Source organism: Acipenser ruthenus, chromosome 6 (assembly GCF_902713425.1).
Source record: "Acipenser ruthenus chromosome 6, fAciRut3.2 maternal haplotype, whole genome shotgun sequence".
Lineage (NCBI taxonomy): Eukaryota > Metazoa > Chordata > Actinopteri > Acipenseriformes > Acipenseridae > Acipenser > Acipenser ruthenus.
In genome coordinates, this window is record NC_081194.1 from 9,507,023 (window position 1) to 9,531,276 (window position 24,254).

Sequence of the window (24,254 nt, forward strand, 5' to 3'; positions counted from 1 at the left end):
TGCCCTTACACAGTCCACTTCAGACTGCCTTGTTCCTGTGAGTGGTTTAATAAAAACGACTTGTTGGACCCTAACATTTTAAACAAGGCTCACAGCAAGCATTCCACGATTTGTAGACTATCCCTACTACTTGGTGCTGCATCCTGTGTCGTTTGAAATTTTAACACTATCACGATTAACTCTGTCAAAACAGCAGACCTTTACTGAGGTCTACAAAAAAACTGCAGATCACTCCAGTCGTACTGGACCGATAACTCCACACAACATAGCAAACTACTGTTATGTGTACATACCAGTATATTTTTAATTCGTTGTTCTAGGGTAGTGTTTTAGTAAATTTAGTTTGTGCTAACATAGTTAAAGACAGTTTTATATACTGTATGTGTTGGATGTTTTAGAGTTGGGGGCCAGAGAGTCATGTCTTTGTTTGCTTAACTTCGTACCCTCTTGGACTTTGTGAAGGTACTCTTCTGATAAGAACATTTGAGCATAACCTAGACCCAGTGACCAGAAGAGCACAGGTATGACAGTTCATTTACAGTCTGCCCTCCTGTGGAAAATCACTTCAGAAGCTGTTTGAAGTGCGCACCATGAAACACATTCACCCTCTTTAACTCTGTGCATAAATTAAATACTCAATGCGTATTTTTTTATGTAAAACTAATATGGAAAACAATATTTAAAAAAAAAAACAGCCTGATTTTGGTAAACACTAGTGCCTTCTGAGGCCAGACAGTTGCTAAGGTTTTCCTCGTCTAAATCAAGACAAGCATTTCCTATAATCCATAGCAACAGACTGGCTGTCTCAGAACAGTTACACACACACACGTTTCTGTAAATGTTACTTTGAAGCTGTCCTGAACAATGTGGCAAATTATATCAGACAATAAAAAAAAAAAAAAGAACGAACCACAAACAAATACATACACATATTTTATAGACATACCAGTACTGCTTCATTGTAAACATGGAAATACAATAAACCTCAGGCTTGCAGGCCTCATTTTCCCACTTTTCTGTTTGGAAAATTTGCAGCAGCCTTCATAACCGGAATACTGTACTGCAAACTGAACATACAAGATCAGTTCAAGGAAAGGTGCTTACTGTAAAAAGAGATACAGGAAACCAAGAATGGACACGGTCACGGGTGATTAAACAGCTGAAAGTCCCACATATCCTACTGAACCAGGATCTTGAACACAGATGTACAACTGTGAGCCAATCGCCATTCAACCCTTTAAAGCCCTTTGATGTTCTAATCTTTTATCATTGAAAAACTAATCTTGGAATGCAGAAAATATATATATATATATATATATATATATATATATATATATATATATATATATATATATATATAAAAATTAGAGAGAGAGAGAGAGAGAGAGAGAGAGAGAGAGAGAGAGAGAGAGATCATGAAAATGTAACTTGAATACACAGTTTGATTGTTTCTGACTGGGAAAACAATAATTTGCTTGTTTAACAGGTAATGAAAACCAGAACCTCATACATTCTCTGGCAAACTCATCTTTGGCCAAGTCCTTAAGAGGGAGTCTACAGTGAGAATAGTTGGAGGTACATTTAACACCTTCGTGTACCAACTGCGTTGCCTTTATAATATTACAACAATAATAATAATAATAATAATAATAATAATAATAATAATAATAATAATACACAATTGTGTAAATAGGCACAAAAAATATTTGGTATGTGTAGGATCTTGTTTTAGGACAACATTCCTTTGTTGAGGAATGAATTCCTCTGCTGCCCTCTGCTGGGGATATAAATACTGCAGACAGTGTAGCTTTTTTACTACATGCTGCATTAAAAGAGCAATTTATGGGTGTAAAATTGAATTATTTTGACTAAATGCTTCTTCTGGCTTAGATTCACGCTGTTGCATTTTCTGTTTCACTCAAGTACATCTGGTACACCCGAGTGTAACCATGAACCAATCCCCCTGCAATACTCTAATTATAGTGAATATGAGAAATACTACAAAGAACAAATGTGCCATTTTTACAGCAACTGCGGGAAGAGTGTTGTAGGGGAAGAGGTTAATGGTGAAACGCATGTAATTAGAGGGTGGACATTTTTCTGAGAGCTGTATTGAGGCCACAGGGTGCTTCCTGCAGATCTAAACAAGATGAATAGAATTTCAGATAACTCATTCCCACACCATGTTGCTCTATAAGGCCGACTCAAGCTTCAGCGCCTGTTCACATGCGTAGAACAACCTTAAGGGCAGCAAATCAAAGAACAGATGAGCCACTTGTTGAGATTCACATTCATAATTTCTCCATTGTAACTCTAAAAGCGCTTCCAGCTTTTAATTTAAAAAAAAAGGTCAAGCTGTTGTCAATAGAAGCATTGACTCCCGGAGTAAGGACAACGCATTAGTGAGCTATTAGAGGAACCATCTGAAAGCACTTAATATTGTTCCCTATAAATAAAGTTTCACCTTTTAGTTTTAACCCTATAATAAGATAACAGAGAACACAGGTTATACGAGACTCAGTCAGAAGACACACAATCACACTTTGTAAGAAAGACAGCAAATCCCGTTTTTAAATGTAGTTTTAATTTGGCAATTTGGGGTTTAAAAACAAATTCATTTTTTTTTTGTTGTTATGATAAAAATCAATTGCAATCCATGCTGATTAATACAATCAGGCTGATTTAAACAACAAAGCATTCACACAAACATTAAAACAAATGCATTTATTGATACCTCTGTCTGTGCCCTGGTATTTTTGAGCTACATTTGATTGTAAAGGTTTAAATTTTACTGAATGTTTTGGGCACTGACACTATAGTTCTGTAGCAGAATGTATTAAAAGAAATCATCAAGTTTAAAACTCCTAATTTGAATTATTAGCAGTGATCTCAAAACACCCAAACAGGAGATTGCAGCACCCCTAATTAAAAGGATCACAATCACATCTCAGCTTGATTTACTGTGGGGTCTTTCCAAGCCTCTGGAAAAACACATTTTAAAACGGAAACTACCCACCCAATCTGGGAATATACACATGTAGCTCAGTACCTGCTAAAACACACCCCTTATAAATACTAACAAATAAAACACATTCAAAGCAAGCATTGGGAAAAGTGCACTCTTATTGATAAATATCTAGAAAGAAATGCATTTGAAAGTTATTCTTCAGACAAGAAGAGTACATTAGGATTGTGTATCCTATAGAAATAGACATTCAGGATCAGAAAAGGATTGCTAAAGGTCTACTTATGACAGTGTCAAAATATTATGCAATTACTTTCTTAGGCTATCTGCTTATTAAGTTTGTCAAAAAAAAAAAAGTCACTGGAATAGGCATTTTATACATGTATTACAATATATAATAGCTTGGTCTCCATTTAAAGCAGATGCACAGCTATCTGAAATACAAGCATAACAGATCTAACAAATATTAATGCTAATAATTGTAATGCTCAATTTAATATGTTTTCAAAACAAACAAACAAACAAACAAACAAACAAACAAACAAACAATCTGTTGGAAGTTGGGGTGCACCGATAAAGATTTTCTTGGCCGATACTGATAGCCGAGGGTTATCTACCCATATCGGCCAATACCGATAGGATACCGATAATAGTGCAGTTAAGCTAGTGTAAATTACTAGAACAAGACATAGGTCCTATATTTAAACTTTTTTATAATTATAAATGTTGAAAAATGAACAGATATCGTTTACTTGTTGTATTTACTTCAGAAAATGACTACAAAAAGAATAATGTAGTATTATACTGTGTGCTTGACAGCAATTTATACATTTGTTTTACAACAGTCACAGAAAAATAACATTTTGCATTTGTACTACAGTCAGCACTCGGATATCCGTTACCCAGATACAAGTCAGTTGTGTTTTACCACCCTTGTATTAAGAATAAAATCAATCCCCCTTAATATATATATATATATATATATATATAACAATATGTAACAAATGAATGCACTTTCCCACGCGATTTCCGACTCCGTCTCCAGTTTTCTGGTACAAAGCCCATCTCTTCAATGTTACAGTTTATTTGAATATCCGTCCCAGCCTGCGTTTTTTTTCTTTCTGCATGCCAAACCAGTCTGCAGTTACACAGCGCTTCCTCCAGTTTTACCTGATAAAAATGCAGCCAAAACAAAGCGAACGAGACAAGCTATGGCAATGTAACAGTTAATCATATTGTTTTAGATACTGTGATGTATTTTTTTTGTAATCTGTGATCTTTAGTTGTTTTTGTGCATTTTCATTTGCAAGTGAACTGTGACATTAGGGCCATTATCGAGCACTATATTCTGCAATTTTGAATACTGACTTTGGATACTGTTAATTCTGGAAACTGTTTTTTTTGTGCTAAATTGCATTACCTTTTACATTATACGCAGTCTGTGCATGGGTAACATTTTGATTTCATTTTGCTGTTGGGTCGTTAACGGGGAATTTTACATACTGCTACAAAACGAACTGGATTTAAAAGTATGTACTGTATTACAATCCACGTGTCGTCACTTTTGGCAAAGTGATATTTTCAGAATCATATTGTTCTGAATTAAAATACTACTTCTGTTAATATAGTACTGTACCAACCAAACCAATACAGTACATCTAAATGGAAGCCTACTTATTTAAAAAACACAGTCTTTTCAGATATGTATTTTTGATATTGTATCTTTTTTGTGTTCCCTGAAAAACGGACAAGGGTTGGAACGGGCCAAAATGAAATAATCAGATATGCGTCACACGCGTTTAACCATCACTGAAGTCAAAATTTACAGGGTTGGATATGTGAGTGCTGACTGTAGTGAAAACACTTCTGTAGAAAAAAAATATTTAATGTGACATTAACTTTTATAGCCACTTGCTGTCAAACATTGCGTATTATAACTTCTACCTATACTGTACAGTAGAAAATAAAAATGTAGCCTACGCAATGTCAACTACAGCAACGTTAGTTAAATTCTTATTGTAAGCATACACTGCTTAAAAATGCAGCCCAACTTAATAATAAAAAAAAGACATTTCCGGTTATGAAATTTAGTCAAACTTGAATTTGTTACTTAACAAGACGGCACAGTAATACATTTCTGCTTGAAAATTGATCGGTTCGGATTTGGAGGACTGCACCTTTAAGTTTAGTTTTGGACTACTGTGTTTGCCATATAGGGACAGGTGAACAATAAAGCTAGAACAAATGGGATGTGACAAAAAGAGAGAAGCAGCAGTAAAATATACTCCTTGTCTATACTTTTGTTTCAAGTCAACTAAGCTGTGTTCCGACAGAGAAAATAAATAACACCTCCATTACTGGTACGCTTGCATCGCCCTGAATCAACACAAGTACAACTTTACAGCAGCATCAAGTCTGTTCTGCTGCACACAACTCGCTATCCTACTGTTGTCTTCAGATATTTAAAAACAAAATCCAAACACGGCTCTTTTGAGACAGATTTACTGCAGGTTGATCACACCTTAAACAATACTGCAAGGGAAATGACTGTCTCATAATAAGCGCGCCTGACCAAACATTCAATTCTGTGCTGGCAGAAATTTAAGCATGAATATCGGTGTACATTATCGGCTAAAATAACAAAAACTGGCGATAGCGTTTTATCGGTGCACCCCTAGTTGGAAGAATTTAAAAGTGAAAAGCACTGAACTCAGGCTGGGTCCACACAATACACACAATATAGTTGCTCTGGTCATAGAGCAATATTCCCACCTCACCACACAAGAAATGCAATTTGGAACACTGACTTTATGACCTATATATTATGTGGTTGTAGAAAGAAATGGGTCCATTTCTGCAGCCCCAAGACTAGAATTGGAAGCCATCTGCAATACTTGAGTCCAGTGTTATTCTATAAAACCACTTAAAATGCTTTCTTCCTAATTGGATAAATCTGGCATGCCAAAAAAGTCATTCATTATATGGGTAATATTCCCCATAATAAAAGTCTTACTTCCTCATATCATTTGAATAAAGAAAATGTTATATATTTATACATACATAAGAAATTACTTTGTTAAGTTTTACATGACCGCATTATGAAAAGGTACCGTACTAAAGTAATAAAAACATGTATTTTCCTTGACTTTAGGCATGCCACATTTTAGCAGCAAGACCTATGAGAGTAACTGATTATAACAAATGCAATGATTACCTAAAATGGTTTACTAGATATAGGGGCATACAAATCAATGTAAACCTGGGATCAGCTGGGGTTCAGCTAACTGTAAAAATTTTGTGGCAATACACAACTGAAGTGCAAATCACAGTTGGCTTAATATTCCCTTCTCACTGCATCAGAAGACATGTCAATGAACAGTCAATTAGTCTTTAGCATGTCAATACAGCTTTGCAGGAGAGACACGCTGCTCTGGAAAAAAAACAGAAGAAAAAAGTACATTTAGCTTCCCAGTAGTATTTGTAGGATTATGGGTAGAGCACAATTCAGCATTCTTTTCTAGTATTCCATATTCTATATTCTAGTATTCTATTGTCTAAATGGAAGAAATGTGAATTCTGATCAAACTCATGACTGTACAATGTTCATCAACAGCGTTGGAAAAACATCTTGGGCTTGGGGCATGGATGGCTGTAGGATCAGTGTTCTTTACCATGTTAAATACTTACTTTTGCATGCTTTATTTCTAGTTCAGCCATTTCAATAAGATTCTTGCGAAAAGCCACCACTCTCCTCCCTTTAAAACTTGTCAGTTCTGTAAAATACAAATGTATATATTGTAATTATAATATATATATATATATATATATATATATAGCTCGTCGCTCAAAGCTGCCCAACGTTTCGATATGTTGTACATATCGTTCTCAAAACATTGGAGGTATTTATAGGTTTTTGAAGGCATGACTACTTGTTATTATTTATATTCAAATCCATGATTTATTCTTACATGATGTAATGGTGTTCAATATATTGGGACATTATTTTTACTTCTATCTTAGAATCTGTATTAATTCTAATTAACATTACTTTATATAAACTTATATTTATATTATCATGCAATGCTGGCTCTGAGGATCAGCCTTGATTTGGCCTCCCCAGTGCATCAGTATGCACAACTTTTGAATGAATTTTGTTTATTTATTTAAATGTTATATATTTATTGAAGTTAATTAGTTCATTCTTTTCTGTTGAGTCCCGCTGGCATAATCGTGTTCAGTCTATTTATCCATTTACTTTCTTTTATTCTTCTATATGTCGCATTGTCTAATTTTAGCTGTTCTAATACTACAAACCATTCATCATTTATGTCATGTCCTTGACTGGTGAAGTGCTGTACTATTGGTTTACTACAACATATTTTATTTCACCACATTTTCCACAGGCTATTCCATAAACATTTCTATTTTTACAGTAGGTATTAGTTTTTAGTTGATATGTGTTGTTCTTATGTTTAATTATATTTTTACTGTTGTTTACACACTTTACATGGACTAGTGCAAGTACTTGTAGAACCTATTCTATCAATTATTCTTATGTTTACTGTGAACTAAAATATCATCTAAATTAGCTTCTCTTTTGAATGCTACAACTGGGGCCTTAACAATTACTTTCCAAACTATCTTAGAAATATTAGGCAAAAGTTTTGAGTAAGTTATTACTAATGTGACTCTTGACCTTTTTATCTCTATTTTTATAATCTAAATCTCTTTTTAGTGTATCCACTTTTCAAAACTCTGTCTCTATAATTCTTTCTTTGTATCCTCTTTTTTTAAGATTTGTTTTTAATACATTTCTTTGTTTTACATAGTCACTTTCTTTTGAGCATATTCTTCATATTCTTATTCTTAGACCCTTTGGGATTGCCCTTTTAGTGTGTATCGGATGTGCAGAGGACATGTGGAAATACTGGTGCATGTCAGTAGGTTTACAGAAGAGGTCAGTCTCAATTGAACCTTCTTCAAGTTTTACTATGGTATCTAAAAATTATACTTCTTTTCTTGTCCATTGAAGGCCCACCTTAATATTACTGTGTATTTAATTTGCCATTTTATGAAATTGGAAAAGAGATTCTTCTCCATGTGTCCAAACCCCAAAAATATCATCTACAAACCGAATGTATTCTAAGGGTTCTCTTTCCGATTTTCTAAGTAATTGTTCTTCCCATTTCCCCATGCATGTACTGGCAAAATGCATTCCTAATTTAGATCCTATTACTGTACCATCGTTTTGTTTGTAATTCTTATCAACAAATATAAAATAACTGTTTTCTAAAACTACGTTGATCATGTTCAGCACCTCTGCTGTTGGTATTGATTTATCTAGTCTATTATCTAGTGCTTAAGTTTCTTTACGAGGAACACTTGGATACAAGTATTTTACATCCATGCAAAATAAAATGGTATTCTCTGGAAGGTTGTGCTTTAGTGATTGGGGCCGTATTCACAAAGCTCACTTAAGCCTACGACCAAAACATGGGCTTAAGTCGCTTTTGCGGACTGACGTGTATCTGGGTAACGGATATCCGAGTGCTGCATATATATATATATATATATATATATATATATATATATATATATATATATATATATATATATATATATATATATATAGTATAGTGTAGATAGGTCTCATTACATCAGAAAATGAGATGTCCTTTTTTGGAATACCATGTTCCTTCTCAAAAATATGTTTTAATATTAACCTTTAATAAAGGAAAACGCCTGCATTTTGATGTATCTATTTCAGTGCAAAGTAGTTTCATCATTGTAATAAAGAAATAAGCTTTTTAAAAAACATTTATATTTTCTGTTTCTTGTTGAAAAAATTCTGGGGAGAGTCAAATTTATATAGCAAAGTAATAGTCACCCATAGTCTGTTATATTTGTACAGCAAAATAACACATTATATTTTAATTGAAAGGTTCTGGAAAGCTTTATAGTGAGGGAACACTGTATATATGATACACACACACACACACACACACACACACACACACGCACAGCATATGGTAAGCTGGTCAAATCAATTCAATTCAATTCAGTAATTCAAAAGAAAAAGCTTGAAAAAAATGTTTTGACAGTCAAACTGTCTTCATCAGAGGTAACAAACAGATGTACAAATCTCCTGTCATATCATCAATCTCATGATTAACAAACAAGCATTTCTCATTCCCTATTCAAAATTATTATTATTATTATTATTATTTTTATTATTATTATTATTATTATTATTATTATTATTTATTTCTTAGCAGACGCCCTTATCCAGGGCGACTTACAAATGTTACAAGATATCACATTATACATTATTTCACATTATTCTTTACATACAATTACCCATTTATACAGTTGGGTTTTTACTGGAGCAATTTAGGTAAAGTACCTTGCTCAAGGGTACAGCAGCACTGTCCCCCACACTGCTGCCCCAGAATAAACTACACACAATACTAGATCAGTTTCAAAACATTTTCAAACCAAGGCATTTTCACATCTAACACTTTACAACGACATCAATAGCTTATTTTAAAGACCTAGTCAATTAGCAATTAAACAAAAGTACAAAATTCAAAGTTTTTAATATGCACAAAAAATCCATACTCATACATTATATATATATTCTATATATTATATATATATACACACAGTATATAAACATCCATTAGCCTAATGTAGAATATTTAAGTTAATTGTTAAAAGCTTTCATTATATACTCTATAAACCATTAATTGATTCATAAAAATGAGGACAACTCTGTACGTTCACTTAGTCCCTTAGGATTTTCAGTCTCCAAATGTATTCAGAAGCACTCTCTTTGTAATAACAGCCTATCCAAATTCCCTCCCCTCCTAGGTCTATTAATTCTTTCAAGGAGGCAACACTGTGCTTATACTCATGAAAATGTTTAGCAACCACAGAGGTCACATCTATCAGTCTAATAGCACTCTTATGCTGCGATATTCCTGTTTTTAAAGTTCTGCTAGTTTTTCCTACATATGCAAGTCCACATGGTCAAAATAAAATATATATCACATTTTTAAACTCTATCGGTAACAAACTAGCAATAATGTTCCAATGTTTCAAAATGATATCCTTAATTGTCTTAGATGCAGGACAATATGTAGTAACACATGCAATCCTAGATTGTTCAGTTACATCCTTAGATTTTGTTTTTAGTAGTGTATGTCTGTCAGTCTCCATGTGCTTCTTTCAACCAATTCTGTGGATAACCCCTTTCAAGAAATCTTTGCATCATGTTTTTACCTTGAGATAGAAACTCGCTTTCTATGGAACAAAGTCACCTTAACTGAAGAAATTGACTTTCTGGTACAGGACGGAAGCTGTTGGGCAATAGCAGACAGTTCTTATCCATCTCTTTTTGGTACATTGTTGTGAAAAAACCTGTTGGTCTTAGTTATTGATGACACTAATTAAATAACACCTGTTCTAAAACCATGGCTTACAGATGAAACACTTCACAGAGGGGCTCTCAAAGTGAAGTCTTTCAGTGGACTACAATGACCATTTCAAACAAACAAAGGTAAATTCATAAATAAGCTGGAGTATAGCAGAGATAATGGCATTGGTGTGGAGTGTTCCTCTGTAATAATGGAACTGCCTCATTCAAATAATGAACCGACACAGGACTTCCATTATTACCACAGGAATCCTATTATCCCTCAATCACATCATTGGCTGTTTATCTTTAAGTGATTCTCATCCATCTGCAAGGAAGGCTTTTAAATGTTACCACAATATATAGGTCTGCAGCAGATAAAGAAAATGTTTGCAGCTCAGGGAATTCCAGTGCAATGGGCAGTGCAAAAGGGCCATGATAAGCAATAGCCTGAAGCACTGTGACCCTTCTACTGACCTTAGTGTAGCCAGTACCTACCTCTCTTTCCAGACTCGGAGAGCTTCTCAAATTTCTGACAGCAGAGTTGCTGGTGCTCTTCTGCTTGTTGCACCTCTTTGCTCTTCAGTTGTGCCTTCTCCAGAGCCTTATTGGAGTTCTCGTAGTCTGCAAGGGCTCTCGCTCGCCGATACAACAGGTCCTGTAGAGACAGAGCAAGCAATCTATTAATCATCATCATCATCATCATCATCATCATCATCATCATCATCATCATCAGCTGTGCAAGTGGTAATGCAAGCAAGGCACAGTAATGTTAACCTGTGAATCTAGAGTACTCAGTTTAACTTCTCCCATTCTTTTAAAATAAATTATTTAATATTACTAGAAAATGTGATTGCATTTCAGTTTCTTACCTTGTATTTTTTCTTATTTATGTATTTGATTAAGATGGGTGTCCTGCACAGTTTACAATTATGAAACAAAAAGAACCAATGATTTATTATACAATATTTCCAGTGTGATCCATTTTCTAAAAATGCAACACAAATATAGTACAGGGCAGCAACAATAGGAAGTTACATTAGTTCCATCTAAAGAGTAATGGTGAAATATTGCCATCTACCCTTCAATACAATAATTATAGGGAATTTAAATAAAAGGAAGGATAAAAAAAAAAGTTAGTAGCTTCAAATTACATTAACTTTATTTTACTGTCCCCTGATGATCATTCAGAGTAGTTCTTATTACAATTTCTACAATATTGACCCAAACAGTCTTTCCAATGACCTGAACAGTGGAAAGATACAAATACTGCTTCCCTTTCACTGGAAATCACACTGGTAGTTTACCGCAGGAAAATAAATCATTACCTTAGCTGCTTGAATGTCTCTCATGTAGTATCTTAACAACTCGGTCAACTTCAAATCTTCATCAGAAGCCACTCTCCCTTCCACTTTCTGAGTAACAACAAAACCAAATGAAATCATGAATGTGTTGCAAGGACTCAATAAGAAAATAAACCAAAGAAGCCATTTGTCAACTGGACAGGACTTTTTTTTTTTTTTTTTTTACATGCCATTCATTTTCCAATATTCATGCATGTTACTGATGATTGAGGAACTTACCCTGAGTTTTTCAAATAGCTCTGCAAGCTTCAGCAGGTACCTGAAACAGAAAGCACATTCCGTCCTATCAGCTTTGTTGCAGCTATAAAATAAATCATGTTAGCCAATCACATCATGCACAGCAATATGGCCATAAGCATGAGGTCAAGAAGACCCAGGCAACAGTGATGTCCCTATCAAAGCATCTCAAACCGATCCATTTAAGGTAAAGTTTTGAAAAGCTGCAGGCTGGCTTCCCCCTTTGCTGTTTTCTTCCCCCTCTTTCTTTCTAGTTCCTGTTTATACGATACGGTGTAAATGAAAGGAAATGGGAAAGTGATAAGTATCTGTGTATTTTTATGAAATGACTCTCTTCACACCAGGTACTCAGTATTTGTGTTTGAGCCACTCCATTGTTTAATACAAAGACCTCACCCTGCACTCCAAGCTGCAGTGCTTTCACTCAGGGAGCCCCCAAAAAACAGGAGAACTTTTCACTGGAGCAAAAGCATATGTTTAGTGAGTTCGGCTCTCTCTTCTCCTCAGTGTTACAGATGTTCACACATGTTTTACAAAATAACCCTTTACCCCTTTCAAGAGACTTGTTCACAGTAAAAGGATGGCTTCTTACATTTTAAGTGCAGTGGATTCGTCTGCAGAAAGGCTGTTCAACGTGGCTGAGAAGTGAATGTAGTCATCCGCAACATCTGAGGACAGAAAAAAGTAACAATGACATGCCACTGACTGTGAAGACACAAGCAAAAAACAAGAGGAGAATTGGCAATTTTACTTTTGTGTGTTCTTGTCATTTTTTCCGCTTTCGTAGTTGCATCTCGGATTTTGTTGTAATAATCAAGAAGGAATGTCTTCTCTTGATCAAAAAAATCATCCACTTCCTACAAATAAATAAATAAATAAATAAATAAATACATACATGTAAATAGAAGATAACAGTTCTTACAAAAAATTGGATTCTTGGTCCACAAATGCTGAAGCATTTTTTTAAAACAGCAAATTAAAGTTTTATGATTTTCTTTCTGCTTTTTGACAGATTCATACTCATGCACCTTATATTCTTGACTCCTTTAATGCTTTCCACTTTATAGTACAGTACAGTAGTTCCACAACACCATTTTTCTCTCCAATTTATATTTATACAAAGTATGAGCGCCAGTAGAATCAAACAGAAACTGTGTAAAGAGCACATGTAAATAGATTCAGGACACATTTCCATAGATCTGCCAGTTTAGTAGCCTTTCACCAAAACACAGTTTTAAGAAAGGACAGGGACATGAATATATACTACCCTCCAAGTCACAATCACAGAAGACTGCAGGCAAGTGTAAAGTAAAAAGCTACGGGGAATGCAAACACGAGTAAAAGAGACAAAAAGTAACAGGAGGAAAAAAATATTTGACAAGAGGAAGGAAAGAGAGGAACAGGTGGTCTATCAAATTGGTTTGTTACTTTTCTACTTTCATTGAAGAAGAGACCCCTGAGGTCTTAAAAGCTTGTGATTTAATATTGTTTTTGTTAGTCCAATAAAAGGTATTGCCTCTCCTTCTCTTTGGCTAATTACTTTAATGCACAAAGTCCCAATGGGGATAAGAATGTCAACTTTTCTCACTACAAAATTTCAAAATGTTGATTCTCTGAACTACAATATTTTTTTTTTGGTAAACAAAAGCTGACCAAAATAATATGTTTTTTTTTTTTATTGAAACAAACAGCATTACCTTTATTCCAGAAATGATCACTTCATCCGCAGTCTTCACCATGTTTCTAAAGAAACCGCCAAACATTTCCTTGGTATTCTTCCTCCTCACACTCAGCTGGAAGAGAGTTAAAAACACACTAGCATGGTAAGTGCACAGATTGTTACTTTGTAAAAGTGCATCTGCTGCATGCACCCTACAGACAGTTCTAAATGTATAAAAAGACAGACAAAAACAACAAAAACCATCTGCATTTGACAAGTGGAAGCGATTGCATATAACTATCTCTGTTGCTTTGCTTTTATAAAATGCAGGCTTCTATTCACAAAGCTTGAAATAAGGCTATTTTGATGACTTCAGTAAAGTTTGATGACTCTAGACTGCTGTTAGTTTCTTTAGCAGTCAAGTAAACTTTCATGAATATCTAACTTTACTTTATTTATCAAAACAGTTTTCCAGTTTTGCACAAGTTTGAGAATCTGGGGATTTTGGAACTACCTGTCTGTTTACATATATCACATTTTATAATGATTTAAAACTCATTTGCTGATACTATATTTTAAAAGAGTGGAAGTTTTTCTTATACGTGTCATTAGTGTGCCGTCTTGTCATGTGCACTAGAAATAATTAAACTCTGGGAACAGGTACAGTACTGTCTGTTACCCCTTCTCCACTAGCACATCCGACCAGTGAGGGCTTGGTACGGTACGGGTGGTTCTCCACTGGCACATCCGACCTGTGAGGGCTCGGTACGGTACAGGTACGGGTGGTTCTCCACTGGCACATCCGACCCGTGAGGGCTTTGTACGGTACGGGTGCTTCTCCACTGGCACATGCGACCCGTGAGAGCTCGCTACGGTACGGGTGCTTCTCCACTGGCACACCCGACCCACGAGGGCTCCGTACGGTACGGTACGGGTATGGGTAGTTCTCCACTGGCTATTTGTCAAGCTGAGCGAGAACCAAACCGCGAAACTCGGACCTCACAAGACATCCGAATCTGGCTGCGAGCGGAGCCATATGCAGGGTTAAGGATTTTCGTCATTACGTTGCATCAGTCAGTACACTCCAGAAAAAAAGCAACAAACATGGCGGGCAGCGAGTGGGATGAGAGAAAGGTACAGCCTTGGGACGTGGAGGAAGTGCAGGCTCTGACAGATCTGGAGTCTTGCGTCAGAAATGAGAAAGTCCATATGCCCAAATTTCTGACGATTTGAAGCAAATGGGTATGGTACACTTAACACACACACACTCAAACACAACATTCTACCAAATTTTTACCTTGACCTTTTATTATATTAATATAAAAGAACAAAATGCTAAAAATAAAACAATTCTAAACTTATTTACAAAAATAGTCATACAAAATACTGTACAGCTGTACCACACATACAACTACAGCTCTTGCTGAGCTCGCACAGCTGCTTTTTTTTTTTTTTTTTAAGCACCCAAACAAAAAACAACTAGAAAAAACAACTATCCTTAAACAAGATATCTTTGGCAAAGATTTTTCCCCTTCAACATAACTAACTGAATTTTAGTAAGACGATATAATCTGTAAAATGTGTGGATTATATAGAAATTGACGGGGAGCCCCTATGTATATAGTGTGCACCATTATGATGATTTATTGTATTATTCTGTATTTGTATTACGATTTCTGTAAATAAATATATGACGGCAAAAAGCCATGTTTTGTATTTTATTATTATATGGCCGGACGAGCGAGATGCTGCCACCGTTATTGTTTTGTATTATTTTAATTACCTGTGAGAATGCGTGACTGTCAGCTACTGATTGTTTAACTGGCTGGCAGCCACGCAGACTCAGTAAACCCATGCAGACTATGGCCTGCAGTTTGGCTGCACAGGGAGAGAGTGTTCATAAGTGGAGAACGAGAGTGGAGACAGGAGGTAAAAGATAATTTAGAAGAAAATAACAATTGCTATGCGTGCTGGTTATTAAACCAGCACAATACTTGTTATTGTTTGTTGTCTGTCTGTTTGGCCAACGTGCCCTTTTCTTTTGTGTTTTTCTTTAAACTGTTTGTTTCTATTATTTAATAAAAAGCTGAGCGCCGTAGCGTCTCTGTTTGCCCTGTCATTCCTTGTTGTGGTTTCATTTCCCTGGTCTGACATCACCCTGCAGCCACCCAACTCACAATACTTACAAAATATAGCGATGCAAATTACAGCTTTAGCGTTGGTCTATTCATTTTTGAACACCAATTGTTTGCGCATTTTTGGGCAAACAGTTAATAACAATAATTAATAACAACTGTCTTTCTTTGCGTGCGACGTCAGTAGCATGGCTCGGCTCTGCAGTGGAAACACAACCCAGGATCTCCTTAACCGCACCGTGAGGGCTCAGTATGGACCCAGCGCGGCTCGCTTTTGCAGTGGAAAAGAGGCATGAGTTGCAGAGCTGCAGTACAGAAGCACAAACACTAAATACAACACTGATCTTTTACTGTGAAATGCAATCCACTGCATCCTACCTAGAAACAATATCTGAAGTAAAAAAAAAAAAAAATACTGGAATCAAATCCGATCACTGATGCGCTCAGTTCTATTCTATCACTCTTTATCGCTCTCTGAAACTGCTGAACAAGGGCTTTTTGCAGGAAAAAGGTCAGGAAAAGTACATCCTTCTGTGCTTCCTGCCCTAGGATTCTAAAGGAAATGTAGAAAGTGGCTTACATCCTGATCATACTCCAAGAAAATGTGGAAGTTGCGATCTTTACTGAGGACTGGGTGTGAAGAAAGCCTCTGCAGGAAAACTTCATGGACTTGCACTGTCTTTTTAAATACTGCTAGGTACTCGCTGTAAGAGAAACACACACATTCGAGACATTTAGAAAATGAACACATGAGGCAACATATGAACAGCTCTGAACCCTTTAGAAAACACATGCCAAAATCAGAAAACTAGAAGTTTAAGGTATATATAATTAGGGCTGCTAATTATATATACATTAAATCAACTATGATTAATCAACTAAAGTTGATCACAGATTCTTTTTTTTTTAATTTAATTGTGCAGTTCTATTTTTGTATATAAAATAAAATCAACCAATAGAAGATCTGCATTTTCTCTGCGGCAGTCCAATCATAAGTTAACAGAGGCGGGACAAACAGCTGAAGGTCTTTAGTAAGTTGGTCTTTAACCAATGGGAGAGTCAAAGATCTGCCCCTTGTTATACAGATGTCCAATCATGAGTGTAAGCATAGCTACATTGAGCGATATTGCTTATTATAGAGACAGTTATGGAGAATTATATTGAGAACTTCGAAGTAACATTTCAAATTGCTTTTTACAAATTAAAAAAAAAAAGTCATAAGACAACAGAGACATTTTAGTCCATTTGGTTACAAATCAGTTTTCAAGAACTTTCTCAGAAAAAAATGGAGGTACCAATTCTTGAAATAGAGATCATTATGTGGTATTACTTTCTCTGATTTCTGACTACGACAGCATGTTAAGCAAATTCAGAAGTACAAGAAGGAAGCCAAGTACGTAGCTATGTAAGCAACCAATGTTCTGTGAAAATGTGTCCCATTTACTAAAACAAAAATAATAATAATAATGCTTTTAAAAAGACCAAATTCCCATTGGATTATTATTATTATTATTATTATTATTATTATTATTATTATTAATTTATTTTTATTTTATTTTTTTACTGTTGATTGTTTTAGTATTACTATGCAGGACAACCGCTATAATTTACCTTTATTAAAAATGTGCACAGATTAATCTACCGAATAATCAACTAATGCCCATAAATTAACTGATCAAAGATTGTAATCGACTGACAGCTGTGTGTTATATATATGTGTGTGTGTGTGTGTGTGTTTATATATATATATATATATATATATATATATATATATATATCTCTATCACACACACACGGATGAACCCATTTTATATCACCTCTCATCTACAAAAGGGATACATTTTCATGATATTCAGCAAAACTGATTCTCACGCTTCAAGCTCTTGTTTCATTTTGGTATACTCTTCTTTCGTCATGGTGGCCTCCCCTTCTCCCAGCTTGTGCATCTTTTCCCTCGGACTTTCAAAGTCAGGCTTCGGAGGGGATGGAGGAATCTGAAAAGAGGCAAGAAGAGCAAAACACAAAATGTGGGAACTGCACAAACAGGACCTCCAAGTTACCTGTGGTATCTCATGGTAAAGGCATTGCAAAATGTTCTAGAACATGCACAGACAATAACATAGAACACACATTGCTGGCTGCATCAAATGTATGCCAGTAATTATTAGCCATGACAGAGAAACATGCTTGAACTAGAAAGGCATCAGGGCATATGACTGTCTGCCTCTTTCCCAAGTTACAGTACATCGTCTTTAAGTTGCACTTTCCGTTTAACAAACACACATTTTGTACAAAACCAAAGACGTAGTTTAAAGGGAGGGGTAATCTTGTAAGCACTGGGAAGATGATCACTGGTGCCCCTTTCAATCTGTTGAAGATCTCTTGGCTCCAACATCTAGTACCGAATGATGCGGATAGTAGAGCTGTAATCAGATCATGTGACCTACAGCAAACATAGTGTTGTATTTGAATTATTTACATATTTTTTAATCGACATAAAAATAAAGTAATAAAAAAAATTGAGAAAAAATAAAAGGGGTACCAGTTATAATGTTAATTAACCTAATAAGAGGTAAGAGGTAATAGTTTTTAAAATCTAAGTTACAGTGAACACACATTTCAAAAATGGTACAGCTATACTAAATTGACATAAAAATGAATACCTAGTTACACTAACTACCAAAGTTTATTTCATGCATTATTTATTGAACCAGAATCTTGTAATGACACAAATCAGTCAAAGCCTGTTTTTTGGAATGTGTATAAAATTTGTTTGGGGTGTTATTTTGTGCTCTAGTTTCTACTGTATTTGTTACAGGCTCAGTTTTGAATACAGGCACTCACATGAGTGCTTAAGCAACGCTATGTATTTATTGTGCAATATGTTGCCACTGTGCGTATAAGGGTATATTCTGACCATCGTCAGCCAAATTCCAGGCAAGGGAGAAGAGGGCTCCAGGGTAGGTGTTGTGTGCATGCAGAAGAGTTGTGCAACTCATGTCTCACATGCTGATAAACAGCTTGAAAAACCTTCCCTTTCACACTATGGCCCAACTCAGACATTCATTCTATACCTTCTGATGTTAACATGTGCATATTGCTGCCAGTCAGACATACCAAAAACACTTACAATATGTCCTGCATACTCTTCAGTCTCAACAAGCGTGTCATGTAACCAGATGAAGTCTTCATGTTGTCTGAGCACTGAAAACTCTGGTTTCTGGAAGGTGCCTAGTGTAGTCTGCAATAAGATCAAATAAGAAGTGAAGGTGATGCTTATACAGCATGGTTTTTATTTTATAGCACAATCTGTTATTTCATGCATGCATACTTCTGAAATCAACCAAGTCTGAGAGTTTTCCAGAACAATATGAAACAAGTAGATATTGTGGAAACCTCTTTGCAGTACACACTATTAGTAATGATTACTCTAGCAGATCCATAACAGTTTCACTACCTGCTTTTATATCCAGGTTACATGCACTGCTTCAAACATACTGTACTTTATGCTTATAGAAAATGTTTTGGATTTTTTTTTTAAATGGACATGAAAACATATATTTAAAATCTCACCATTCAATTTAATGCAGATTACTTCACCACTTGCTGTAAACCAGATTATTTAGGTGGTGTTATTGGTTTAAGAATTTGAGGATTCTAACAATCCCTAGCTATTAGAGACCAGTCATACAGCAAGTGTCTGTGTCCATGTTAAATCAGCTCATTAAAACATTCCCAGTGGTGTCTGTATGTTTACTGTTCATGACCCATCACTTAGGCCCACTTAAATCTGCAGTATCCCACAGTCCTGTTTCATTTTACAGTGCATTAGGATTCTTTGGTGTTCACTACATTATTCCATTGTTTACCCTTAAGGGCACCAAAAGTACTGGCTCTTTAGGGTTATCTTCCGTTAAAGGCAGTTTCTGTTGCAAGATCACAAGCACACATGCTTCTCCGCTTCTTCAGCCCAGGAGGCAGAGGCAATCTGGGAAGGTGAACACATCCACAGCCAACTAAACAACATCTAACTGCTTCAGGCCCTAAACTGTAAACTCAACTAGGTGACATAACATTGTCCAGCACAAAACCGCCTCATGTTGTGGTTCCTATAAAACACAAACACACACACACACACACACACACACACACAGGATCCACAAATGGAAATGGATTAAATAAAAGGAAAGGATTGAGAACATTTAAACATAACATTCTTCTGTAAATCCATTATAATTTGAAGAGGCCATTAACGTGAGGTTTTAAATGTTCTCACCTTGGTGTGCACTGTAAACTTGACTTTATCTCTTTCACAGAGGGCGTCAGGAATGTCGATCATGAAAGAGGTGTCGTTGTTCAGGTCCACAGAAACCGATCTGAGCTGGAAAAAATAAGAAAACAATCATTTTTTTTATTACACTGAATACGAAGACTACGCGGTGATCGATTCAAGCATTCAAAATTCTAAAAGGTATTGACAATGTCGACCCAGGGGACTTTTTCGACCTGAAAAAAGAAACAAGGACCAGGGATCACAAGTGGAGATTAGATAAAGGGGCATTCAGAACAAAAAATAGGAGGCACTTTTTTTACACAGAGAATCGTGGGAATCTGGAACCAACTCCCCAGTAATGTTGTTGAAGCTGACACCCTGGGATCCTTCAAGAAGCTGCTTGATGAGATTCTGGGATCAATAAGCTACTAACAACCAAACGAGCAAGATGGGCCGAATGGCCTCCTCTCGTGTGTAAACTTTTTTTATGTTCTTAAATTTCCCACTTGCTCCATGGCCCTTAGAATTTCAATTTATGCTAAATAATTGAAAGCAAAAAGAAAGACACACTGGTTAGATGGTGTTTTGTTTTGCAGTTCCTGTTGAATTGCCAACTACTGCAAACAACGCAGCAACTTCCACAGCCTTTTAAAGAAATTGAAATGTCAATTACACTTTGAACTCAATTTGTTGTTGAGGTTCTCTTGCTTGTATGGTATTGTCTCTATTGTATGAGTGTTTGTAACGTCCTCGCTTGTCTACACAAGTCATCCTTGAGATACTTCATTTCAAGGGTCTATTCAGGTGTAAAAAGGGTGTAAATAAACATGTGCAGAAATTAAATAATCTGGTTAGAAATTGTTGAGTCACTGATACTACCAAAGGTCATAAAGGCTGCTGTAGTCTATTCCAATTGGTTTATTACATTGAGTTCTTTAAAAACAGTACAATGCAACAATTTCCTAGACACACATGCATGCACACACACACAGACACACACACACACACCTCTTCACAGAGGCCATATTTCACGTAGAAAAGGTTTTTTCACAGCCTCAGGACAAAAGTGGCTGAGAGACTAACTTGTCTATTTAAAATGATTAACTTTCCACTGGAGTTTAAAATCAATTTGCCCTCCTGTAGAGACGAGTAGAAACAGAATGCATTTGTTGAATCAGCACACAGTATGTGCACTATTTACAAACCTTTTTGGGATGCTAATGCAATAGTTCATGAACAGACAATTCTGCTCGACCTGCCCTCATATCTCCTCCTGATTTGTAATCCGCAAATCTTCTTGGCAATGCTTGCCTGCATTGCCTCTACAAGTTAAAATGTGCCTTGCTGCATGCCTAGAAAACAGCCAAGCCCTACAACATGCAATTAACTGGCCGTGGCTGTATGCTTGAATTCTGTAATTTCATTAGATTCCAATCCATAAAAACAAAAAAAATATCCTAGCTAAGAACCAGCAGCCAGCGTGTGAGGGTCTGCTGGAGTATCTCACACATCTGGGTCTGTGGATTGTCTCCCAGCACTCCAGATGTGTAGTAGTACGTTTTCTAATTCTTATAATGCATATGGCAAAATAACTTTTCAGCAAAACTTACACAGCACTGTATTCAATTTCCCACAATGACAATAATGCAATCAGGCAGTATTTCTTAATGATGTACTCTGACTTTGAACAGTCTCTTTCAGAATAGTCTCAGCTGGCTGCAATACAGTATTGGTTGAAATAAACCAAACTGTCCTGTATGTAGAAAATAAAACGGAGAAGCGAGAAAGGAGAAGGAACCAGTTGCTTTGGAATGCATTTCAGGACATTTTAAACAAACTGTTCTGAAGCACAAGATTGTGTGTGCACTATTAAGGACTGTTTTAAGAGCAAATAGATTTAGAACAACAGTAGCCTATATCCAACCTTAACATTCATGTGTTATCCCACAGAAAAAGAGAAATGCAAGTAAGTCTAGTTTTGTTTGACCTTCCTGAATTTTTCTATCATATTATAAGCATGTCATGCTTGTACAGTGTATACTGCAGTAAACTTTTACAAGGCCCAGGTTTAATACCGGTAACGCTTAACATTTGAATTCAATATTCATTAACTATACACAGCATCATGAAAGCTACTGTACTGCCATAAAGACTTAATGGTTTAGGTTGTCTTCTGTCAATTCATTTTGCCATACCACAGCGTACAACTGTTTTACAATATAAAAAGGACAGTTTTACAACTGTGAAACGTATATACTTCCTACTATGCAATATAAAACTAAAAGTAAGACAGACAAACACATTTCTTCTCATATTTAGATTATCAAATGACAGTGCATGACACGGGCTATTTTGTGGAAAAGCGAGCCCATGAATGCATACATTGGTTTATCGACAAGTAAATTACTGATAATACACCCAAGATAGCAATAGCAATTAGTACTTGAAAAGGGAACACGATAGTTATAAATTGTATAAAAATATGGTGTGCGGGGCAACTTTCAAAACGAATGAAAACAAGCGCCACAGCGCTTAAAAAAATACGAACCGTCCAAATGAATGTTTACACGTTTACAAAAATGTCTAAGACAGATGACATATGGTTGTTGTTTTTTAAGTATATACCCTATATTATTATATCAACATTACATCTATAGATAGATAAATTAAAATGCACTTCAAAAACAAATACTGTACAGTATAAATTCGTTTAAATTTAGACGCAGAACTTTCGAACAATCGGGACACTGTGTTACAGAAATTCCAAACAGGAAATGCAAATCTATTTTACTGAAGAAAAAAAAAAAAAAAAATTCTGTACAGCTCAGTTTTGTTTCTTACTTGTTTACCTTGCTGTCGTTATCGTTTTCCTCGGGAGTCGATGCCATCTTTAACCTATAAAGCGACAATGGACAACACTGTTCCTTGCACAGCTATTCGGGGCAATGTCATTAAATTAACGTTGAATTTAATTTGCAGATAATGCACAACGCTTTCTACCGTCCCTATCAATCACCCTGCCACTTCCACTAACTTTAAAACCCGACTCCAAACCCTCGCGATTGGCCAGACACTGGGTTTATCAATTTTTCTATTGGCTAATTTGTTTGCCATTCAAACTGTAACTATACAAATGCGCCTTGGAGATCAGCGGCTATCACGAGTTCCCAATTTAAGGCCAAACTCTGTGGGATGTATTCAGATGGTTGCCTCAAAGTCATTGACTTTGAATCACTGATCGGGACCGTTTAAATAAACTGGTTAAGGGCCTGTATATCCAATAGTGAGTCTATGTGGGTTCCTATTACAGATCATTTATTCAGAGAACGGGGGAGGTTTGGAGTTCATGCTTAAATGTGACTATGATGTTTCAAGACTTCCTATAAAAGTATCACACTCAAACATGCATCACTAAAAGGAAATTGGTCTTTCTCACAATTTCACACCTTACAACTCAGTGCTATGGAATAATAAACAAGAAATTGGTGTTTAAAAATGAATGGTTTGATAAAAAAAAAAGTGATATTTGTCAGAGATTTACTGGATGCTCAGGGTTTAATATCTTATAATGATTTTCTACACATATTCAACCTCTTAATTACTAACAAACCATTTAATACATTGATTAAAGCCATACCCAACGCTTTAGTGCTATATACCCAACCTTATTGATTAATGGTTTACAAATTCTAAATAATAAATGTAATAAATGGATTTGCGATGCTCTAAATATGGCCATGTTTAATGATTTCAAATCAAAGTACAAATATGACATCACGGGTCAGTTAAGACTTAGAAAAATCAAGACCCTTCTGTTCATTCAACCTGCCCAATTCCACCAAAAGCTAAAGAAACTCACTTTAAAATCATTAATTCTATATATCCATCCAGTGAATTTCTTCAGACAATGACAATAACTCTTGTGCATTTTGTCAAATATTGAATCTGTAGAACACTTATTGTATCCCTGCCCTCTTACTAAACAGTTTTGGAATGGAATTCATACTTGGTTGTCTATAACAGTTTCCGAACTACCAGATTTGATGTATGATGACATGATATGATATTTAATGCAACCTGTAATAGTGACATTTTATTAATTATAAATATTATTTTGTTTGCAACATGTTTTATTCACAACTGTAAATGAGGAGGCTTGAAGCCTTCGGTCATAGCCTTTACTCATGAGATAAAAATTTATGAAAA

The 24,254-nt window shown here is 35.6% G+C and overlaps 1 protein-coding gene across 2 annotated transcripts; it reads right to left on the bottom strand.

Moving 5' to 3' along the window:
- Positions 1-2,564: 2,564 nt before the first annotated feature.
- On the bottom strand, positions 2,565-23,140 carry LOC117410393 (sorting nexin-5-like). Of its 2 annotated transcripts, none has more exons than XM_034016894.3 (13): positions 22,890-23,140; positions 20,052-20,156; positions 18,906-19,016; positions 17,648-17,769; positions 16,356-16,479; positions 13,678-13,773; positions 12,732-12,837; positions 12,573-12,648; positions 11,963-12,002; positions 11,708-11,794; positions 10,878-11,037; positions 6,653-6,738; positions 2,565-6,395 (listed from the first exon to the last, which is right to left on the bottom strand). In XM_034016894.3, the coding sequence occupies exons 2-13, from the start codon at positions 20,112-20,114 to the stop codon at positions 6,345-6,347; spliced, it is 1,122 nt and encodes a 373-aa protein (XP_033872785.1). In that variant the 5' UTR covers positions 20,115-20,156; positions 22,890-23,140; the 3' UTR covers positions 2,565-6,344. The 2 variants fall into 2 exon arrangements, with proteins under 2 accessions (XP_033872785.1, XP_033872784.1); XM_034016893.3 differs by having other exon boundaries at positions 22,898-23,137.
- Between the last annotated feature and the right edge of the window lie 1,114 nt (positions 23,141-24,254).

Excerpts from the sequence above, each read along its gene's own strand:
- LOC117410393 (XM_034016893.3), bottom strand. The coding sequence starts at position 22,936 with ATGGCATCGACTCCCGAGGAAAACGATAACGACAGCAAG. Across the intron at positions 20,157-22,897 it reads AAAACGATAACGACAGCAAG|CTCAGATCGGTTTCTGTGGA; the intron begins GTAAACAAGTAA and ends TATTTTTTCCAG. Across the intron at positions 12,003-12,572 it reads GAATCCACTGCACTTAAAAT|GTACCTGCTGAAGCTTGCAG; the intron begins GTAAGAAGCCAT and ends TTTCTGTTTCAG.